The sequence below is a fragment of the Arachis ipaensis genome, chromosome B7 (assembly GCF_059453495.1).
Source record: "Arachis ipaensis isolate K30076 ecotype BB chromosome B7, ASM5945349v1, whole genome shotgun sequence".
Taxonomy (NCBI): Eukaryota; Viridiplantae; Streptophyta; class Magnoliopsida; order Fabales; family Fabaceae; genus Arachis; species Arachis ipaensis.
This window is the reverse complement of record NC_142442.1, coordinates 17,879,984-17,903,616: the sequence shown is the minus strand read 5'-3', so window position 1 is coordinate 17,903,616 and position 23,633 is coordinate 17,879,984. Positions and strand designations below refer to the sequence as shown.

Sequence of the window (23,633 nt, the reverse complement as noted above, 5' to 3'; positions counted from 1 at the left end):
GATAAGTATTATTTTGGTCCCTAACGTTTAAAGTCAAAATCAAAACCGTTCCTAACATAGTTTTCGATGTAAAATCGTCTTTAATGTTTTATTTGTTATTAAAATCGTCCTTTCAAATAAATTTTTTTTCAAAATGATAAAAATACCTTTTTCCCACCATTTCATTCTTCTTGTTCTTCTTCTTTCAGGAGAACAAATTCTCTTCTTGTTCTTCTTCTTCTAGAAGAACAAATTCTTCTTTCATTAACAAAACTTAAAACTTCAAATCTTTAAATACAGTTAACAAAATACAATTACAAGAATTAAAAATATCCAAATTCATCTCCAATTACAAAAATAAAAAATCTATAAATTTAATTACCAAGAACAATCAAATACAATAACAAGAACAAAAATTAGGGAGAAATAAGAAATCCAAAAACAAAAAAAGCAACAGCAATCCAGAAAATCCAGAAATAAGAACAAAAACAAAATCAACAATAAAAATTAGGGAATTAGGGATTATGATGAACAACATCAAATTCTTCAAATCTAACAACAACATATTCAGATTTTTTTTTAAACAAAAGAATGAAACTATATCTTATAAAAAGCATGGAGGTCGCTGGTGCTGCTCTTGGAAGTTGCCGTCAGGGCAGAGGTCGTCATTGGCCGCTACTACTCTTGGAGGTCACCGCGCTGTCGGGGTGGAGGTCGCTGTCGAGGTGAAGTGTGTGTGGCGGTTGTGTGTGATGGAGAAGAAGAAGAAGGAGGTGTGTGATGGTTGTGTGTGAAGAAAAAGTGTGTGTGGCGTGGCAGTTGAAGGTGTGTGATGGTTGTGTGTGAAGAAGCTGTGTGTGTTCTGTATTGTGACGGTGGTGTAAAGAAGATAAAATTTGGAGTTAGAGAGGTGAGAGAGTATAAGGGTAAAATGGTCAAAAAAGACAATTTTAATACTAAATAAAACGTTAAGGACAATTTTAAATCCAAAATAAGGTTAGGGACGATTTTGATTTTGACCTTATCTTTAGGGATCAAAACAATACTTACTCCAAGATTTTTCTATTTTTAACACTCCAAACCACCCATAAAATTGCGAAGTAGCACATACGCCATTTATTTTTATACATTTTTCTAATTTTTTGTTGCATCGAGACTTCAAACCAAATTTTCATATCCTTTACTCTTACTCATTTTGAATCAAACCAATTTAAAGTAGATCATCATAATTGAGTAGAGAATTGACCGTATAAGAACAAGTGATTTATCGTTTCCACTTCGATTCCACATAAAACACATATTACACTTTTGGCATCTAGTACTCCTCTCCTTAATAGTTTTTCCTTTGTATTCAAGCTATCTAAAATTACAAACCACACCATCATCTTTATTCTTGGTGAAACTAGCCCTCTTCAAAGGTCATCAAAGATATGCTTTGTATTTGAAGCTCTATGTATTTTTCCAAGCACCGAATCATAGAATGATTTGACGTTGTATTCACCATCTATGCTATGTGTTCATGCCATGTTGTCTTGGTAACCTGCACAAAAAAAAAATCTAGAATGCTCTCTAACTCTCTATTTATGCTTTTTTTTCTCTCGAAAAACTCTTTCCTCTATTAGAATTGCTAGACTCATGATGATCCAATCCACATGCCACACTCACTAATATTACCATTCTTCTGATTTGAGACTCTATACAGCATCAAAAATCTCTCTTTTAACTTTTTGTCATCCATCTATGTGTCTTTCCAAAATAATGTTCTCATGTCATCTCCCACACATATTTTTCAGTCTTCTTTGTATAATTGTTTGTACAATTTGCTTCCATCTGTCATATTTACTATGTCTTTTCAAGGGTTATTCGAATATTTACACATTTATTTTTCTATTGGTCTCTCCAACTCCTAATTATAGTATGCTAGTAGTGGAGTCAGGAGCGGTCTATGACGATGAAGAAGATATTATGACAATTCTACAGAGTCAAAATGAAGCCATCGCAGCAAAAAGAAAGATGGCAAAACAAAAGGAGAAATAGCCGAATTTCTCCACTGCTGGTGGGAAAGGACAATATAGAATTAACAGAGACGCTGGTGAATTATAAGAGGCTCCTGCCTTACTTTGAGTTAATGTCAGGCCTGAGCATCAACTTTGAGAAGTCTAGCCTAATTCCAGTTAATTGTGAGAAGGAATGGGTGATGAATATGTGTGGTTTGTTGGGATGTGCTGAAGCGGCGTTACCTGTCAGGTACTTAGGCATTTCTCTTGGCGCTAACCCTCGGTTGGTGAAGACCTGGAAACCAATCATAGATAAGGTGGAAGACAAGCTGAGCCTATGGAAAGCTAGATCTCTCAACAAAGCGGGTAAATTGGTCCTCATAAAATATGTTCTCAATAGCTTGCCGATTTACTACTTAAGCTTGTATAAGATGCCAAAGACGGTTGCAGAAAAGATAATTGGACTGCAGAGAAGGTTCTTATGGAGTAAAGAAGATGGGAATAGCGGGATGCCAATGGTGAGATGGGAGTTAGTTCAAGCTCCGAAAAAGTTAGGCGGTTTGGGGGGGTGGGAGATGCTTTAATTAGAAATGTATCGCTCCTGTTCAAGTGGTGGTGGCACTTCTCAAAGGAGGACTGCCCGCTTTGGAAGAATGTTGTATTCTCCTGTAATCAGTTGGACCCAACTGCAATGTTGTCAAACCAACCGTTGCCATCAAGAGGGGGCCCGTGGAAAGATATCTGCCAGCTTAATATTAAGGAGCAGCATATAAGAAATATGATGATCAGTGGCTTGTCCATGGAGGTGAAAAACGGCAGAAACACCCATTTTTGGGAGGATGCTTGGCTACAAGATGGATCTTTGAAAGATTATTTTCCGAGGCTCTTCTCTATTTCAAATCAACAAGGATCAGTAATAGGGGACTGTGGATTTTGGGATGGGCTAGAGTGGGTGTGGAACTTCCAGCGGAGGAGAGAACTCTTCCAATGGGAGCTAGAGTTGCTCAATCAACTCTACGACCGGTTACGGGTTGTAAGTTTTTCAGTTGATAGAGAGGATTCAGTTGTCTGGAAATTTGACAAAAAAAGGTATTTTTTCTACTAAATCGTTTGTGTAGGTGTTGCAGAAAGAGACACTCTCAGAGGACATCACGAGTTACAGCTTCACTAGTTCCATCTGAAGAGGCTTGGTTCCTCCAAAGGTTGAACTGTTTGCATGATTTGTTTTAGTAGGCAGGATCAACACGAAGGAGAGACTGACTAGACTTGGCATTATTAATCATAATGACAATATATGTGTGTTGTGTAACAAGGACATAGAATTAGTGCATCATTTATTTTTTGCTTGTGAGTTAACATGGCAGGTATGGTGTGCTTGGTTGACGGGTGTTGATAGAGCTTGGGCCATTCCGGGGACCGGAAAAGAGTTCTTTGAGAGTTGAACTGGAGTACTAGGTGGCAAGTCTGAGCAAAGAAAATGGCTGACAGGATTCTGTGCAGTTGTTTGGAACATTTGGTTGGAGCGCAATAGCAGAGTCTTCCAGAGCGTACAGACAAGTGTTGAAGGAGTAAAGATTAGATCATTCTTGAGCTACGGGGAATGGTGTGGAGTTGATCCGTTTAGTTGTTGATAGCAATGCCGGAGATGACAACGGATGCGGCCATTTTATTTATGTTTATATATTGTGTTTTGTTGTACTGTGTTTCTTTATGCTCCACTTTATTGTGTTGAGCTCCTTTGTTCAAAAAAAAAGTTACTAAATTGGCTTTATGTTTATGGACTTATGATTTTATTTATTTTAACCTAATAAGAGGTTATAAATACCTCATAAATTATTATAGTCGTAATATGGAGAGATTAGAAGAGTGCCAAAATACTTTTTGATTTGGTAATGAAATTATAGGTGGACAAGTGAGATTGATTGAGTCTCTCTCTTTTTGCATCGAAAAATTGGATAAAAAATTAACTGAGTCCATTCAATTCAATTTCCAAATTATAATGTGGAGAGAAGTTAGGTGTTGAAGAATTTTTTTTTTTTTTTACATTAAGAAATTGGATAAAAAATTAAATGATTCTATGTATATTCAATTTTAACCTAATTTTTTGTTTTTATTTTAATTTAATATTTTTTTAATTTTAATTCATATCTTTTTGTTTATTTTTTTTAATGCTTAATATATTTGGGGTCCAAAATAGACCTTAATTACTGAAAATATTTAGTTATGTACAAATAGAAACATATATATCAAACATAAATTAGCATTAATTAAATTATCACAAAATAACTATAAATTGCTTTGTCATAAAAAATGAAAAACATTTTTGGCACTAGATCTTTACCAAAACCTTTGGTATCTTACTATCTTATTAGAAAGAGAGAGTGATATATATATTGTTCTCCCATTGATCAAAGTATATTTTAAGACACTGATTAAAGAATTTCTATTTGCAATAACAAAATATAATTAAACTTCAGCATGTGTCTATGTGAGCGTTATAAGTTTAGCTCTGTGGATTAGTGAGCAAGCCACATTAATTATGTATAGTCAAAGGTTGACTCTTGATAATCTCTGCCTTGGAGAACAATCAGCGGATACAACAACATAACCGGATCAAGCCAAGAACACGGAATTTTACTATTATGTACTATCTTCCATTGTCTTAATAATAAATTAATTTTAATTACGTCATTTCAATGTAGAACTACTTTCCTCTCTCAGAAAATGAAATATTAAAATTAAATTTGAAAAAAAAATTAAGCCAAGTAAAATTTATTATTTTTAAAATTTTAGTTATTAATCTAATTTTTTAATTTAATAATCAAATAATATATTTTTAATTTATATTTTTAAATATTATTATTAATTATTAGTCAAAAATAATAAATTTTATTAATTTTTTAATATTTTTTGTTAAATTTAAAATTTAAATTTTTTAAATTTTAAATTTTTATTTAAATGAATAAAATGTAATCTTTTATTTTTAAATAATTTTTTTATATTTTTTTATTTTATTTATAAAATAAATAATAAAAAATTACACTTTATCTTCTAAAATAAAATTCAAAATTTAAAAGAACTAAATTCTAAATTTAACATAATCTAAAACGGCGTTCGCTAACCCAAAATCAAAATCCAAACAATAATAATAATCAGGGTGCCACACTAATTATTTATTATTGAATTGAAGTTGTCTATATATTAATCCCAACATCGGTCTGATATTGAACTACTACTACTACTAATCAACAGAAAAATGGCGACGATAATTGAGTTGCTCCCAAAAGAGTATGGGCTTGTGGCGATAGTTCTTGTAATATACTGTTTTCTGAACTTGTACATGGCTGCACAAGTGGCCATGGCTCGCAAGAGGTACAAGGTTCCATATCCCACCCTTTATGCTTCTGAATCCCAAAACAAAGATGCCAAACTCTTTAACTGCATTCAGGTAATTACCAACTGCGTGTTTCGCTAATAATTGTTGTACTTCCTTTTAATCTTTCTTAACACATTCATAAATCAATAAACAGGAGTATTTCTTAAGAATAATACTATATATTCAAGTCTTTTTTAATTACATTAAATTAAATTGATCTAATATAATAAAAATTAACTATGATTAATATTATTTTAAGTCTTATTATTTAATTTGGTTAGAGTTAATTCATAAAAAATCTTAAATATATAACATTTCTTATCTCTTAATTACATGAATTTAATTCAGGATTTAATACTTTAACTATGATATATTCTAAAAGCACATATTAAAATTAGGAAAAACCACTAAAAATACTCATGAAGTTTACGAACGCTAATAAAAGTACCCATAAATTAAGAAAATTAATACTGTACATATAAAAGATGAGTTCCGTATAACAAAAGTATCAAACCCCTAATTTTTTGTTAGTTTTTTAATAAAAATTTCAAACTACCCCACCCTCAATTTTAACTCACTTTTTCAACCTTCCATAACCCAACGTGCACCTTTAAAATCTCTTGTCATGGAGTCCGAAACTACTTCTATAACAGACTAGACCAAAATCAATGGTGGTGGTGGTGGTAGTAGTAGTGGAGGATCAGACCTCAATCTGTTCAGTCATAAGTTTACAATCCTTACCTAAACCAAATCAATCAAACACCAAAAAATACTCAAGACATAAAATTTTTTAAATTTATTCATCTAATTTCAATTCATTTTAGCAAAATCAGAAGCAGAAACAGCCATCAACCATAAAAAACTAACAAATTCATTCATCCAATTTAAAATTTATTTCGATAAAAATTAGAAGTAGAAGTAGCCATCAACTGGATCTTCTGTAAATAAATTTTAAGAATAGTGAAAGGAGAGGAGATTGGCGGTGACGGATAGGTATGTGGCGGACGACAATAAAGAAGTAGGGGGAGAGCTCTATGATTCTGTAAGGGTTTTTGAGAGAGGGAAAAGTGAGGAGAGAGGAAGAAGTCAAAAGAGATGGAATGACGCTATAATGGGGTTAGGGTGGTGTAGTTTGGGAATTTTATTAAAAAATTAACAAAAAAATAGGATTTTGATACTTTTGTCGTACGAAACCCATCTTTCATGGGTACAACGTTAATTTCCTTAGTTTATGGATATTTTTATCAACGTTCGTAAATTTCATAAGTACTTTTGGTAGTTTTTTCTTAAAATTATTACTACTAATTTTTTTAAAATATTTTATTTTAATAAAAACAAATTAAATACATTGGAAATTCAACTTTGTAATTTTTTATAAAAAAAAATTAATTGATAATTTTAACTTATCCTTCCAATCACATGTTAACTAAATCATTTAATTTATACTTTGCTTTTATTAAAAGAAAAAAAAATGTGTTCGACTAACGATAATGAGTATATGCATTGAACATGTAAAAGATTCCAAAAACAAAAACAAATGTTCAAGTTTTTTTTCAATAAAAAAAAGGAAAAAATATTAAAAAGATATCAAAATTTATTATTTTTTGTCATCATTTAATCATTAATTTAATTTTTTTAGTTTAGTTCTTTTAATTTAATAGTCTAATAATATATTTTATCACATATTTTTAAATATTTATGGTTAACTAATAATAAAAAATAATAAATTCTGATAACCCTCTATCATTTTTATAAAAAAAATTCATAGTGTTATTTTCTTCAAATGTTTTAGTTAGAAAATTCTAAAAGCCAAATAACTTTTGGCAACAGTTGACACCTGATAAATATATTAAACCTTTCAACAATACTGGGAACTAAGAAGGTATCAGCAAAAAATCTGCCAAATGCCTCTAAGTGAATCCAAAACTTCTACGTAAATGGTGTTTATGCTAGACATTAGGATGTTTCTTTTACTAAGTATCAGAATGTTTCTTTTTCATACTAAATAGATGTTTTTTTATAAATTTTATAAAATTTTTTATATACTAAGAATCGGAATTGTTAGAAGTTCCGTAATCCCTGCACCTATTTCTCCAACGTATCATTTAGAATTTTAATTTGGGGTGAGAAGCAATTAATATCAAATATTATAAATTAAAAAAAATTAATTAAATATAATTATAAATTAATTAAGTTGTTTACTTTTTAATTGAAGACCTCTTGATTCCATATATTTTTTCTAAACCTTTTTATAATGTATCAATTTCTACACTACACTACACATGCATGCATATATAAAATTATGAATTTGCATCCTTTTACAAAATTTTAATTTACTTATACTAATGTATTTGTAGGCACTAATATGTTTAATTTGTTAATTTATGTTTATAAATTAAATATTAATAATAAATATGAATTTAATATTAATATATATATATATATATATATATATATATATATATATATATATAATATACAATGAAAGATCAGATATTTTTATGGAAAAAAATGCACATCAAGTTTCTTTTTTATATCCTGTTTGTATAAGGGTGTACCCGGATCGAATCAGATCGGATATGGCCGAAAATTTGATCCGATACGCACAATCTCCATCAGATCGGATCGGATATGATATTCACGTTTTTTTGTGTCGGATCTGATCTGATCCGCACATTTGCGGATCGGATCGAATCGGATGTCGGGTATATCCACATAATTGAACCTTTTCTTTTTAATCATATTTTTATGTAAAAAATTCAATAAAAATTTTTCTTTCACACTTTTAAACCTATTTATTTCTAAAATATTTTTAATCAAACTTTTTCTAAATAACAAAAATAAAATAATACAATATATAAATAATAACTACTAACTAAAACATACAAACAAGTAAATATAATAACAAATATATATATATATATATATATATATTAATTATTATTGTGCAGATCCCCGGGTCGAATACGCCGGTGTAGAGCAGATATCCACGATCCAATCCTTAAAGGGTGTGGATCGGATCCTATCCGATTCGATCATTCTGCGGATCGGAACGTATCCGCAATTTTTTTAATTGGATGTGGATATTTACCTACTGCAGATCTGCGAATACGATCCGATCCATGAACACCCCTATTTATATATATTTTTATTTTCCTCTGGGGATGGTTTAAGTCTTGTGTTGTTATTCTTTGTGGTGAGTGCAGAGAGGGCACCAAAACTCGTTAGAAACAATGGCAATATTCTTCATGCTCATGATTTTGGGAGGGTTGAAGCACCCTTCAATTTGTGGTGTCCTTGGAGTGCTTTATATCATTGCTCGCTATTTCTACTTCAAAGGCTATGCCACCGGTGATCCCATCAACCGTCTTAAGATCGGGTTTGACATCATTCTTATATTGCTCTTGACTTGCTTCTATTTTTTCCCCCTCCACCATAAAATTAAAAAGCTAATACATGCGAACTATAAAATATTATTGGAGAAATTCTTATATGTTGATCTGCTTTAATATTATGAGAAATTGAGAATCAGTATTAACTTTCGTCTCAATTAATGTTTAGTTGTTTCATTTTTTTAATCTTGTTTTTGTGTAATGATACTTAAAGGTTGGTGGGCACATCAAATATTATTAACCATTAAAAATTAACTACTCAAATTAAATACATAAATACAAAATACACTATATACACATGTTTAAGCGGCGATTTTATGAGGGTTTTGTGGCAATTTTAAATCACCGCAAACATGATATTGCAACAGTTAGAAGTATATCGTCCTTTAAAACGCAACAATATTTTTTGTGGTAATTTTTAACAACCACTGATATAACGGTAATAAAATGCAAATATAATAACTAATTTTTAGTGTTTATATAATATCTTGTATTTTGAAGGATTCTGATTTAGTATATTTTTACATATGAAAGTTTATTTCCATGCATGTCATCAAGGAAATTCTTTATCTTCATCCTATAATAAGGTGAGAATAAAAATATGGAATGATCAAAATTTTCAAGAATATCTAATACACGTAAATAGATTTTAACCTTGAAACAATCACCCTTGTTGAAAAACTATCACTAAAAGAGAGTAGAAATTAAAATAATGATGTTCATTATGGGTAATCTATATGCAAAAAGTTGATTGAAAACAAATTAAATAGAACTATAATATGAGAATTTCCACCAATTATTATTAAAATGAGTGATTGATCCTGACCATGGTTGTTTGGTCTCTCCAAAACCATTAGCATTTTTTTTGTGTGACAAAACCATTAGCACTTGAATATAATTAATTAATCACTCTATATGATATGTGAACAGGAGATTATTTTTTGTGGCGCTTGTGGGTCTAATGCTGTGTGCAATTTCATTTGGGTGCACTCTTCTCCACCGCCCTTGTAGCTCTTAATACCTCCACCTTAATTTGCTACTTCAATATTTCTCTTGTCTGCCATTCTTTGACAAAAAAGATGGTCACGTAAATTATTGTATTGTATTACACAAGTCAAGTGAAAGGACTACGTATGCCTGGAATCTGGATATAATAATGTGATTTGAAGTGATTTTTTTGCGTGATTTTTTTTTTATACATTTATATATGTTGCATTATAAATTTTTGTATATAAATATGTGAAGACCAAAATATGTATAAAACAGTATAGGCATGAGCTTGTAATGATATTTTACATCAATAAAAAATAATACTAAATATGAAGGATGGTTTTATTAACTCTAATAATATAAAATTTGTAATTATTGATCATTTTAAGTGGATTGAGTTTTAATATTATTATGTATTATGTATAGAATTAGCCATATAAAATAATGAGACTAAATAATTATATTTATTAAATTTAAATAAAATTTTATAATTTTGTGACAAAATTCTAAAAGATTATTTTCTTATATTTTTAATGACTAAAGTAAATATTTTTTGTTATCTAAAAAAATACTATAGAAGAACTAAATTTTGAGAGAGAGAGAAATTAAAATAAATAATTCCAATCATATTTGACTTTGTAACACATTTAAGACGAAAAAACATATATTTGATATAATTATTATAACAATTGTGTATCGTGAAGAAGAGGTTTTGGCTTGGTTTATAGTCATGGAGTACACCAACATTTTTTTGGAGCTTAATTTTGGTTGAAATTTATTCAAAGGATGAAATATACTAAAATTTAATTTAAGTGACATTGTATCTTTACTCCTTTATGATAGAAGAATCGGATATACTTAAAATTTAAAATACTACCAAATATAATTAAGGATTTCATATTTTAGATCTAATTCGATTATCCTCAATTAATATTGTTAGTGAAAACTAAACTCATAATTTAAAAAAAAAAACTCCTTGATTAGTAGATATTGTTATAAAACACTTGATAAATAATGCTTGAGTGATATCTTAATTTTTTTACACATAACAAATATTTGCTTTTGAAAAAAAAAAGTGTTTGTATTGGATAGAAAAATCAATTTTGATTATCGAATAATCAATATCATTTTTATTGTAACAAAAGATTTTTTTGTGGAAAGGCCTTGTATAAACAATTATTATTTTACGTATGAACAAAACAAGATTTTGACACAAATTCTTTCTATCATTCCACAAAAGTTAAGATAAGAAATTGTGTATTTAATTGTGTTTTTATCTTGTTTTTAGCAATTTTAGTAGGTGTTTAAACAAAAAAAAAAAAAAACATGAAACTATTTCGCTCTAGCAGTATAAATGTAGCTACAACTCAAGAATAAACAAAATATGTTAGTAAGTTTCAACAGGGAATAACGTTGGTTATATTACTTTGATTCTAAGAATGAATATGATCTTAGAATATAAAATGGTTTAAGGTAGATTTTTAACAAAAGAGAAAATATAGGGGAATAACGCCTTTTCTGAACAACATAATAAACAATAGGTTAAAAAAGAAGTTAATTTTAATTTTAAAAATCAAATTTTGAACTAATTAGGTTTAATCATAATTTTGAATCTTTTTTATTTTTGAATCATTTTTTTTCAAACAACGTCACCTTCCATCTCTTCGTCACCGCCGCTGCTGCTGTCATTACTTGTTTCTCATCAACTAAGTCGGGTGTTTATTTTACTATGTAAGCGGATGGTTTTTTCATTCTAAAGTGGATGTTTATTTGAGTATACCATTGGTATTTTACTTGATTTGCTTGATTCTACATGCACATGCTCCACACGATATTTATTTTACTATGTATGAGAATGGTACTTTTCACTAAGATGTGAATGTTTATTTGGGTCATACCATTTGGGTGAACGGAGCAAAGCGGCACGCGATGAAAGTAGCGAAGACACGATGTAGCGATGTGGAAGCAAAGGGTAGAGATGCAGCGTTGGAGCAGTGGTGGAACAAAGCCTCTAGCTCGGTGATAATGCGATGTCACGGAGGAGAGAAGAAGGCGCGCAGCCGCAGCATCCCTTGTAGGGATAACAGGGGCAGTGCAACACATGGGAGAAGAAGGTGCAACGGCGACGTTGAGAGCAGGGGGCGCGACGCAGGGAAGAAGAAGGTGCAGCGGCAGCGTTGGTTGCAGAGAGCACAGAGGCGATGTGATGCATGGGAGAAAAAGGTGCAACAGCAATGCGGCGCGTTGCTTCTTTAGACGGTGGCGGCGACGATGAGGTGCATTGGTGACGGTGCGACAGAGAAGGGAAAGTAAAGCGGCTACGGTAAAAAGAGAAAAAGGTAGATGGTGAGAGGTTAGGATTGTGGTGGATGAATGGGGTGAAATATTTATTTATTTTAGTGGGCCTGAAGTGCCACCTATTATTCGCGTTGTTCGCATTCTCCATTGTCTACGTAGCATAACTCTATTAGATTGCAGTTGTTCAAATTGGGTTTAACATAAGAGAAAGAGAATTTAAAAGTTTTACTTATGAATTATGAGAAAATGTCTACATATTTAACCATTAATGTTATTTAAAGAGAAGTCTTTAGAAAGATAGGATTATAACGTAAATATTTCAATTTAATTACAAATTATATATTACTATTAATGAGTAATTGTTATACTTTAAAAATAAGTAAAAATATTATTCATTGATTTTATTATTTTCAATATTAAGAATAATTAAATTTTAAATTTAATTAACTTTAAAAAAAATTATAACAAAAATGATTATGCGTGTTTTCATTTAAAAAGTTTTAAAAATACTTTATTTCAAAGTACAATAATAAATAATAATGTTTTATAGTTTATAAAAAAAGAGTAGAAATAATACAGCAATAGGAGAATAAAATATTATCGAATAAAAGAACTATTAGTAAAAAAAATTGAGATTCTTTTTTAGTATATATAATTTTTTATAGTAAAAAAATTATGAAATACCGAAATAGATAAAACAAATAAGTTAAATAAATAAATAATATCTTATAAATATGTTATGTAAAAGTTATATTATTTTTAAAAATTATTAATTAAAATACATAAGATAAAAAAATAAATTACAAATTAAAACAAAATTAACTTATTTATTTTAGTTAAATTAAATAATTAGTATATTTGATTGGTTATATTTAATGTGATCAAATAAAATATTAAATAATTTAATATTTATCTCAATCAAATTAAATAAATAATTAATTATGATACTCTTAAAAATTAATCAAAATATATAAGATAAAAAAATTAATATAAATTAAAACAAAATCAATTTATTTATTACGCTCAAATCAAATAACTAATGCAATTGATTAGTTAGTTATAGTTAATTTAGTCAAATAAAATATTAAATAATTTACTATTCATCTCTTTTTTTTTTGTTTTTTTTTTACTAAAGATAGAATACTCGAATCCGCAACTTCTTAATTGAGTATGGAGAGACTATGCCATTTGAACTATTACTCATTGGCTAATTTACTATTCATCTCAATCAAATTAATTAATGCGTTTAAATAAATAAAATAAAATAAATAAAAAATACCTTAAAAAACATATCATATCAACTATGTTATTAATTGAAAAAATTTAATTTTAATAAGATAAAATAGATATAATAGACAATAAATATTTATGATTGATTCTTTCATTAAATTAATCAGATTGAAAGTCGATTTAAAAGTTAGTGTTAGAATACTCCATGTCATTATATTTTCGTAACCCTACTTCTTCAAATGATTCCTATTATTGATTTTTATTATATCTCTTTTATATCACTAATTCATTCTTTTTGCATATAAAATACAATTTAATTGCAGTATCATTTGAACAAAATAAATACTATTTATTACAATAATAATAAAATATTATTATCTGAATCAACCAAATAATTATTATCACAAATTTATATATATATATATATATATATATATATATATATATATAATTGTTATTGGAAAAAAATTTAGTCACATAAACTAAAATATATACGTTATTTTAATTTTATAGAAAAAGAGTGTTGAGTATATATTTTATAATCATATAGCGGGAGAAAAATGTGATTTAGACATCTTACAAGAAATAAAAGTGTATTTTTTTAATATATAATATAAGAAAAATTTTAAATATATTTAGAATATTAGTGTTTTAGTAATTTTATCTATTAATTTTAATTATAAAAAATATATATAATATTGAGAAGAAAAATGCCAAAACATACCACATCAGTATATTTGGTTTTAAAATGTTAAAATAATATAACTATCATATAATGATTGGACTATTGTATTTTTTTTATTATTAATTCTTAAATAATGGAAGAAAATAAATTATTACTAAAATTGATTGATATTTATACGTATTTTTTTTTATAAATCACTATCATTATTCGAACTTTTTCTTTTTAATATTGTATTACTAGAGGTGAAATCCTTTATCATGAACCAAATTGTGTGTTGAACACAACTATGGCCATTTACAAAACGTCAATGACGTTTTGTGTTTCTTCAATTAAAATAATATTTTTCTAACAAAACGTCAGCGACGTTTTGTGTTTTAATAATTAAAATAATATTTTTTTTATTACAAAACGTCAGTGACGTTTTGTTCTTTGATGATTAAAAAAAATTTTTTATTACAAAACGTTAGTAACGTTTTGTGCTACTACCACAACCCTGTAGAACACCAAAATCATCAAATATTTTTGTATTTCACATTAAAATTATCCATATATAAAAATTTTAGCCTCATTATTCTAAAACAATAGAAACTGCCTTAACAATGATAAGAAATAAAAACGCTTAGATTATGGTAATGCAATGGCAATGCGCAATCTTGAAGAGTGGAAGAGTTCTAATCTTCTAGATATCTCATCTCATCGAAACCAAAGCCAAAGTCAGAGAGAGAAAATCCCCATCTCATTCTATATTTCCATTTGACCATTTCATTGCAACGCTGCTTTTTCATTTCCCACTCGAAAATGGCAGCATCTCTCGTAGAATTGCTCCCGAAAGAGTACGGTTACGTCGTCATCGTTCTCGTTCTCTATGTCTTCCTCAATTTCTACATGGCATTCCAAGTCGGCATGGCTCGCAAGAAGTAATTTTTAATTTCATATCTATGTGTATCTTCCATTTTTGTTTCTTCATCTTCCGTTGCTTACAAGCTGTTTGATGAAATTCTCCACAGGTACAATGTCCCTTATCCCACCCTTTATGCCCTTGAATCCGAAAACAAACAAGCCAATCTCTTTAACTGTGTTCAGGTTCTTCTTTCTCTTAAAGCGTAATTATTTATATGTATATGTAGATTTTTGTTTTCGTGCAGAGAAATGTTGATGAATCGAAATTTTTTTGGGTTATTGAGTCAGTGGTTTATGTGTGTGTGTGTGCGCAGAGAGGACATCAGAACTCTTTGGAAACAATGCCCATATTCTTCATGCTCATGATTATGGGAGGGTTGAAGCACCCTTCAGTTTGTGCGGGCCTTGGGTTGCTTCATGTTGTTGCTCGCTATTTCTACTTCACTGGCTATTCCACTGGTGATCCCGCGAAGCGACTCACTCTCGGGTTTGCTCCCATTACTTTTACTTGTTTTTGGTCTTTTAAAGCTCATATGAATTGTTGCAGCTCATGGATTTGGTTTTGATTTTAGTTCGCGCACACACATTCAATCATATATTGTCATGTACTGTGTAAAAATGAAATTAAAAAACAAAATCAAGGGGTTACTGAGTGGATCAAGAGAGGGTCTCGGATCTGACATGCTGCAGATTTGAGATCCGTAAATCAAGGGTGCATTTGGTTTGCATTTTCATTGTCTGTTTTCAGAATTTTATAAAGGAAAAAGAGAAAATAGTGAAAACAATAAAGTGTAAAAGCATGCCTGATATTAGTATCAGGCTTAATTCTTATATGTTATTAGGAACTTGGGACTAGATACTTTTCTTGCTTTAATCCATTTATGGATTCCTATATCCACTAGAAGGCTAGAACTGGGTACTTTTCTTGCTTTAACCCATTCATTGATTCCTATATCACCTTTGTAGGTTACTCTTATATTCTAAAATTGAATTTTAGAAAATTTTTGAGAAAGTAACTGTAAGTGAGGTATAGAATGTTGGCTGGGTCTGGGTAAGAAGATAAGGTTAGTTAAAAAATCTGATGTTGAAACAGTAGATTTGCTCAAAAGAGTTGTAAGAATTTCTCCAATTATTTTTGAAATGTGTGATTGACCATACTTCTTTGGTCCTTCTAAAACCATTGACATGTGATTAATCAAATATATGACCACAGGAAGTTTCATATGCTGGCAATTCTGGGTCTTATTGTGTGCACAATTTCATGTGGGCGGAGCCTTCTCGATCAGCCTACTAGCTCCTGATGCTGTTCTCGTTCAGCCCGCTAGCTCCTGATGCTGTTCTTTTAGATATTCTAGTCGCTAGTTGAGAAATGATAAATCCTTCTAATTGACATGCCTAAAAATTTTCCTAATTCAAAATCTCATTCACATACATTGAATTATCTTTCAATGTTTGCGTAAGTTACAATCTCTACTGTTTTGGGTGGAATTCTGAATTAGGAGGATCTTTAGGCACCAGTAGAAGGCTATATTATCACTCTTGCTAATTTGGAGTTTCTTTGGTCCTTCCCTGTTCCAATAAGATAAGCTAAAGGATTATGAATAATGTAAGTGTATTATGTATTTGATTTCAGTATAGCCTTTGTGTAACAATAAGGAAAAGTTTGTAGTTTCTGAACGTCTTTTGAATATGGCTTACCATACTATTTGATCCTGAGTTGTCTTCAATTACATAGCTGAATGTATTACTTCTGTTTCTAATTTAATTTCACTCTGGGAAGTTCTTGGGTGGGACGATTCCACTTTAAGTATGTAAATCAATGTTGGCATGTGTCAAGTTGTCTGGGTCATTTTTAAACATTGATTTGCATGTATAAATTGAGAAGTTCCTATCCAAGAAATTGCCTCATCATCATTGTATTTTGTACAGGCCAAAAGAAAAGAAAGAAAACACAAAATCACAGTATTTTTTTATTTTCTTTCTCTTCTTTTACAAGGTGAATGGTGATTGAATATTTAATATACATAATTATCAGCTGGCACTATTTGTATTTTACTGAACTTTGGTTCTGATGTCTACCATAATGGACACCAATAAAAAGAACATTGTTTATTGCTGGACATTAGAAAGCTATTATATATATCATATCGATAAATTTGGAATTAATTAGTGGTAGTTCATTTAAGCAGCAAGTTGGACACCACAGTAATCACTTCAGAAGCATAGTTTTCTATCCACAGTAACCACAGAATGAATTTTATATTCTATCCATATTCATCGATAGTGATGTATATATCAATTCAGTATATGAAACATAACTGAATGAATAATACATCTCTCTTATTTTGAAGAATCAATTGTAGAAAGTTAATGCCAACCTTTATACCATGTTATACATGAAGAACGAGTCAAACTGAGTCCTCATTGAAACAACTTCACACACATAATAGTATGTAATTATTGTTATCATACTGTAACTAACACAGTGTACACACATCACAAGCAGAGTTTCTAGACACCATTACCATTTTAGGGTCAGCCATGAGAAGCAACAATGTCAATGCCTTTAGCATTAATGGGGTTGCTCATTGGTGCATCATACTTGCTGAATAGCTTGTAGGAAGAAATGAGGGAAAGCATCACATAGCAAAACATTGCAACAAATGTGATGGCCACTGATGCTGTTCCCTTGTGACAAAATGAACCAAAGGATCCACAAGCTGCACTCCATGTTGTTGCTGTGTTCCCCTTATCAGCCAAGTACAATACTTCAGTTGAAGCAGCTCCAGCAGCCAGGATTATGTAGGTTAACACCTGGAATCAATCACAATTAGCAAGTTTTTCAGTTCTTTAACTTTGTAGAATTAGAACTCCTGAGGTTCCAATCTCCTCCATAAAGTTAGCTTACATTGGGTAGTTAGTACCAAATTTTCCAAGAAATTAAGTTCATTCACATGTGGGAGAATTAGTATTTTTACTAACAATAGTTTAAATTACTTTGAGCATATGGTAACTTTCAAAAAGTTGCTTGCTATTGCTAAGGTAAAAACTTCGCAGATGAACCTGTAGACTAATTGAAGTTAAAATTCTTGCATAGACATGATTTCTGGCCAAAAAAAGACAATCTAAATAATCTAACGACTGATGCTGAAAAAATCTCAATGATTCTAATGTATTTGATACTAATTGGTTGTGTGTACTTTCAATAATTCAGTATGATTATCACATTTAGTACACACAAATATCTAAGAAAAGTTCATTATACCAAAATTTTGAAAATAAATAGTGACAAGTATGTCTAAACCTCCCCATAAGGGAAAATTGAAGCAGTGTTAAGGAGAAGTGAATGAACATCTGTAAGTTCCTTTTCTCATCAGTTTCATTAGCATGCAAGAAAAGGGGTAACAAAAATTATGCTCTGACCTGGTCAAAGAAAAAGAATGTCCAAGCTCTAGGCATGGTGGAAGGGCGGGGCAAAGCAACAAACACAGCTGAAAGTAATGAGTAACCTGCACAGATCCCATTTGCATGCACCAAAAACCTTCAACCATGAATAAACAAGATTTCAGCTTCAACATTCCCACATATTCACACTAAGATCTAATTAACTAATTACAACTGCTCTCTTTCTCTTTCCTTTTATTTCATCACTCTAGAAATTTGACACATTTAGATCACTTTTATTTTTGAAAGTACATCTGAATATTCCTTATATCCACATATATTATAAAAATAAAAATAATACTAGAGAACCAATTGTTTCAGTTAACATTAGCTAATTTTAAAAAAAATTATTTTATTTATCTTAAATTTTATATCTCAAGTCATGAACTCTTAATCTTAAATCTTAAATTATAAAACCTAAACTCCAAATTCTAAAAAAAAAAAATTAGAATTAAAAAAAATGACTATCTAAAAATTAATTTTTTATACTTTTCCTAAAAATAGACCAATTTTTGGAGAAAAAAATGAATAGTACAAAACCAATGAAAAATAGAACCAGCAGTGAGTGATGAAATTTTTTACGGTTCTAATAATTGGAAGTTGTAATTGATATATTACCTGAAACCAGCAAGGTCAGTGTAGGAAACAGAACCATAATCATTTTGCTCAGAGTTCTTAAGCATGATCACAAGCGCGGTTACACACAAACCAATAGGAATCAAACGCAAGAATGTCTCTACAGTCCGTATGATGCTACTCTCGTTTCCTTCCAATTCCTCACTACCATTATAAGCCATGTTCATGGATGCTGTTGATGATCTTGCTGCACCACCTTCAAAACCATTTCCCTTCTCCATCTAGCTATCTTGTTACTCCTCTAGTCTTAGATAACAATAATGGTTCTATATTATTATTGTATCTACTTGTATGTAGGTTGTAGGGTTTGATTTTAATGGTTTTGTAGCTAGGTTCTTGAAAAGTTTTGAGTGTAGTGCATCAATGAGATGTTGATATATAAGAGTAATAATATAATATGTTATGGTGAGGGACCAAAACCAAACTACCGAAGGGTGGCATTGAATGCACCCATTAATATGGCATTGAAGTGAAGCCACGAATTCCCATGGCAACTACTTATTAGTCAACTAGATAAGAAGGGTCTTCTCTTTTATAAAATATGATATCATAGAGTTAAATAAGTTCTTCACGGTTGTACTAATTAAATCTCTCTTGAATACTAAAGTGGATTTTTATTATACACAGTAGTAACTTTTATACAAAAGTGAAATTTTTATATACAGTAGTTATTTTTATTCGCAAATTATTTTTCAGTACGTTGCATATGTATGACAAGAGCATGATGGTAGTAGTATTAAATACATTGCTATGAAAAATTTTGTGGCACCAATTTTATTTTAGTTGTATAAGGTAGTGTGTAGAAATCGTATCCATCGATTTTTATTGTTTAATTCTTTAAAAAAATGTCTAATTTGGTCTTTGAATTTTCAATTACATTTTAAATGTATCCCTAACTTAAGAAAATTATCAAATAAGTCATCGACATTATGAAAATTAATTCTCTATTAGTCGTTCGCAAAACTGCCATGAGTTGATGATATGGCTGTTAACTGCCATGCTAGCTGTATGATGTGTAATGTGACATGGATATTACAAGATTATGTTCAAAATGGTGTTTTACATTAATTCTTTGTGTCCAAATTAATTTCATCATTAAATTTAAAATTCTAAATCCTTAAAATTAAGAATCATCTTTGTTATTCTCTTCCATTTTCTTCACTCTTCTTTTCTCTTCATTCTTCTTTCTTTTCTTCGAATCTCGAAATTATTTTCGCATCATTGTTGAATAATGATAGGTGGTAGAGATACAAGTCAAGGAAGCTCAGGTATAAATTACTCAAGTGGAAAGAAAGACATCCGACTCAAAGTCGCTAGGAATGCTGTGTTTTGCAACTATGGTTTGCGAGCAATAATCAAGTATTCAAGGACACCAGAGAATTTAGGAAGACCATTTCATGGGTGTCCTAATTATGAGGTTAGTGATTTGTCCAACAAATATCATGTTTTTCGCCTTGAAGAAATTCGGTTTCAACGTTGCTTTCTTATCTTTGCAATTTGAAAGTCATTGTAACTTTTTTCGTTGGGATGATGGATACGATGAACAACAAAGTATTGGTCAATTTCATCAAAAAGCAGTGGACGATTTTAAACGGAGGCTGAAAATTTTGGAGAGTAAAGTTAAGTCACTGAAGATAATGATGATGACGATGGTTACGGTATTTTTAACGATGGCTATTGGTGTTGGTCTAATTACTTGTTTGATGAGCTTTCTAGTAAGTGATGCGTGAGCATCTTTCCTATCTTTTCCTAGTGAATTTGCATCTAATTTGTTGAGTTTAATTAAGAATTAATTATATTTTAGCCACTATGGATGCTATTTTGAGTTTTGTGCAATTTTATTTATTTTAGGTAGCATTCGGATGGATTTGATGAAGTTTCTGCAGAGAAAGAGAAGAAACCAAGGAGATGACCAGCGAATACCGACGCGGACGCATGGCTCACGCGACCGCGCGGAATGGAGGAGATCGCAATGACGCGATCGCGTGCCTGACGCGAACGCGTGGACTAGAATCTGCACAAATGACGCGAACGCGTGGACGACGCGGACGCGTCACATGCGCCACGTGCAGAAAACGTAGAAAAACGCTGGAGGCGATTTCTGGGCTGTTTTAACTCAATTTTCAGCCCAGAAAACACAGATTAGAAGCTGCAGAATGGACATAACAAGTGGTCCCACCCATCAACTGAAGATCTGTTAATTAATTCAAATTTAAATTCAAATCTTAAATTAAGAAAAGATATTATTTTAATTTTTAGTTTTAGATATTAGATTTTTAAATTTATTAGGATTAGTTATAAAAGGAGGAAGCTTTCCTTCCTTTGTAGAGGTCCTGGGGAGGATCCCATTCCATCCCAATTTACAATCCTAGTTTTCTATTCTGAATCATGAGCAACTAATCCTCCATTGTTAAGGTTAGGGGCTCTGTCTATTTGTATGGATTGATTTTATTACTTTTTCTATTTTAATTTATGTATGGATTTATATTTAAGAATTGTTTTCGTTCTTTATTTTATGAATTTGGGTGGAACGGAAGTATGACCCTCTTTCTATATGCGTTCTTGTATAACTTGGAAAAGCTCTTTACTTGAACAACAGCTTGAAAACATATTCTCCTAAATTTCTAATTTATCTAGATTTAATAGGATACGTGACATATAATCATTTTATGTTTGGGTAATTAGGATTTCTGTAGCATATAACTAGAATTGAACTTCACCCCCTAATTGGAATTAATTGACCAAGGAATTGGCTGTTGATGAATTTTAGAGGAGACTAGAAAGGTCTAAGGAATTAGGGTCTAGTCACATATAATTTGCCATAAATTAAATCCTACATAATTAAAATAGTTAGTCAAAAAAGTTAATCCGAAAAAATAGATAACTCTGAACCCTTAACTGCTTTCTCAATATTTTATTCCCAACTTATTTATCTACCTATCTTTAATATTTTTAATATTGTTTAATGCCTTTGAACTTCCAAGCATTATTTTCTGTTTGTCTAACTAAGCCTATCAAATACTATTGTTGCTCAATCCATCAATCCTCGTGGGATCGACCCTTACTCACGTAAGGTATTATTTGGTACGACCCGGTGCACTTGCCGGTTAGTTAGTGGGTTATAAATTACCGCACCAAGTTTTTGGCGCCGTTATCGGAGATTGACTGTGATTAACAACTATTAGTTGTTTAATTGTTTAGATTAGGCGTTTTAAATATTGTTTTATTATTTTTCAAAAAAAGATATTTTAAAAAAAAATTTCCTTGTTTTTTCCCGTTTGCAAACCCCTGCCCCCGTTTTATTTATTTTTTTTCCGTTTAAAAATATTTTTTTTTAAAAAAAATCTCGTTGATTTTTTTTTGTTTTATTTTATTACTCTTTTCATTTTCATTTTTTTTTCTTTTTCGTTTTACTTTGTTTAATTTTTTTAACTTTTTATATTCTATTAGTTTTATTTTATTTTTATTTAAAAAAAATAATAATAATAAAATAAAATAAAATAAAATAACAATAATTTTTTTTAATTCCTGAAATTAAGTTTGGTGTTTCTTAGTTAGTTTTATTTTAATTTTTTTTATTTTAATTTTTAGAATTCTATTCTTTCTTCTTTGCTTTCCTGTTTACCACATGGTGCGTTTAATTCTGTTTGGTGTGTTGTGCTAAGAAAAAATAATGGAGAGAGATCACATGAGTTACTACTCCCACCCAAGTAGTAATTCATATGATTGTGGATGGAGGAACTACCCGAATTTTGGTTGGAAAAGTCAAAACCAAAGAAACTTCAATGCTCCATGTTCCAACTATCAAGAACCACCATCTCCATATCCATACCAAGAACCACCATCTCTCTATCCATATCAAGAGCCACCATCTCCATGTTCATACCAAGAGCCATCCTCTTTTTACACTTATCATGAACCATCACCTCCTCCTTATTCATTTCAAATACCATCAGATATTGAGCTTCTCATGAAAGAATTCTTACAGGATATAAAGACGAGTGTCAAAAATATAGAGAAGCATGTGCAGTCGATTATCAAGTCACAGGAAGAGGAGCAAGCAAATTCCTTCCCAAGAGATATAATGCAAGATCCTATAGAAGAAAGTGAGAAAATCAATCAAAGGAATTCATACTCCAGTGAATTAGAGAACTTTCCATCCTCACACATGGAAGAAGGGGAAGATGCACAACCTCCCATGCCCTTGGTAAGCAATAAAGAAGAGATTGAATTAGAAGAGAGCTACCAAGAAAAAGAGGTTGAAAAAGAGGAAGCTTGCAAAGAGGTGGTAGAATTCAAAGCAGAACACAAGGGAGTGGAGCTTGCAAGACCTCTCCCAAGGCCATTACCATCCAATACAACATTCAAGAGGGTAAAATTCCTATCCTTAACCTTTACTTTCCCACTTGAATATGGGCTACTGGAGACGGATGGTCAACTTAGAGCTCTTTGTGGTATCAAGAGTAAGAGGAAGATGGTTAATGGTAAGAGTTGTCAAGCAAGGTTCAATATGGTTGCATGCTCCGAATTGAAGTGCAAGAATTGGTGTAGAACTAATTTGAATGGGTCTAGAAGGTTGTTTGGATGTCTCTGTGAGAATTCAAATTGCTTGCCACCCGGTGAGAACAATGGTGATACACAAGAAGACGGGTGTAAAAGCAAGGTTTGAGACCCTGAAATTCATTCCCACAATCAACACTCGTGGG

The 23,633-nt window shown here is 30.6% G+C and overlaps 3 protein-coding genes across 3 annotated transcripts; 2 read left to right on the top strand and 1 right to left on the bottom strand.

Annotated features, from left to right (window-relative positions):
- The first annotated feature begins 5,232 nt into the window (after window positions 1–5,232).
- Window positions 5,233–9,847, top strand: LOC107608611 (uncharacterized). The gene is made up of 3 exons (XM_016310357.3): window positions 5,233–5,424; window positions 8,559–8,731; window positions 9,675–9,847. The coding sequence occupies exons 1-3, from the start codon at window positions 5,233–5,235 to the stop codon at window positions 9,760–9,762; spliced, it is 453 nt and encodes a 150-aa protein (XP_016165843.1). The 3' UTR covers window positions 9,763–9,847.
- A 4,680-nt stretch (window positions 9,848–14,527) lies between these two features.
- On the top strand, window positions 14,528–16,560 carry LOC107609102 (uncharacterized). The gene is made up of 4 exons (XM_016310938.3): window positions 14,528–14,864; window positions 14,955–15,030; window positions 15,162–15,334; window positions 16,061–16,560. The coding sequence occupies exons 1-4, from the start codon at window positions 14,746–14,748 to the stop codon at window positions 16,146–16,148; spliced, it is 456 nt and encodes a 151-aa protein (XP_016166424.1). The 5' UTR covers window positions 14,528–14,745; the 3' UTR covers window positions 16,149–16,560.
- A 644-nt stretch (window positions 16,561–17,204) lies between these two features.
- LOC107609101 (CASP-like protein 2A2) lies at window positions 17,205–19,286 on the bottom strand. Its single transcript, XM_016310937.3, has 3 exons — window positions 18,910–19,286; window positions 18,271–18,388; window positions 17,205–17,661 (listed from the first exon to the last, which is right to left on the bottom strand). The coding sequence occupies exons 1-3, from the start codon at window positions 19,146–19,148 to the stop codon at window positions 17,383–17,385; spliced, it is 636 nt and encodes a 211-aa protein (XP_016166423.1). The 5' UTR covers window positions 19,149–19,286; the 3' UTR covers window positions 17,205–17,382.
- Window positions 19,287–23,633: the final 4,347 nt, after the last annotated feature.

Coding starts and splice junctions, on each gene's coding strand:
- LOC107609101 (XM_016310937.3), bottom strand. CDS start 19,148: ATGGAGAAGGGAAATGGTTTTGAAGGTGGTGCAGCAAGATCATCAACA. Junction 18,389..18,909: donor ACTGACCTTGCTGGTTTCAG/GTAATATATCAA, acceptor TCATGGTTGAAG/GTTTTTGGTGCATGCAAATG. Junction 17,662..18,270: donor CATTCTTTTTCTTTGACCAG/GTCAGAGCATAA, acceptor GATTGATTCCAG/GTGTTAACCTACATAATCCT.
- LOC107609102 (XM_016310938.3), top strand. CDS start 14,746: ATGGCAGCATCTCTCGTAGAATTGCTCCCGAAAGAGTACGGTTACGTC. Junction 15,031..15,161: donor ATCTCTTTAACTGTGTTCAG/GTTCTTCTTTCT, acceptor GTGTGTGCGCAG/AGAGGACATCAGAACTCTTT. Junction 15,335..16,060: donor GCGAAGCGACTCACTCTCGG/GTTTGCTCCCAT, acceptor ATATGACCACAG/GAAGTTTCATATGCTGGCAA.
- LOC107608611 (XM_016310357.3), top strand. CDS start 5,233: ATGGCGACGATAATTGAGTTGCTCCCAAAAGAGTATGGGCTTGTGGCG. Junction 5,425..8,558: donor AACTCTTTAACTGCATTCAG/GTAATTACCAAC, acceptor TGGTGAGTGCAG/AGAGGGCACCAAAACTCGTT. Junction 8,732..9,674: donor ATCAACCGTCTTAAGATCGG/GTTTGACATCAT, acceptor ATATGTGAACAG/GAGATTATTTTTTGTGGCGC.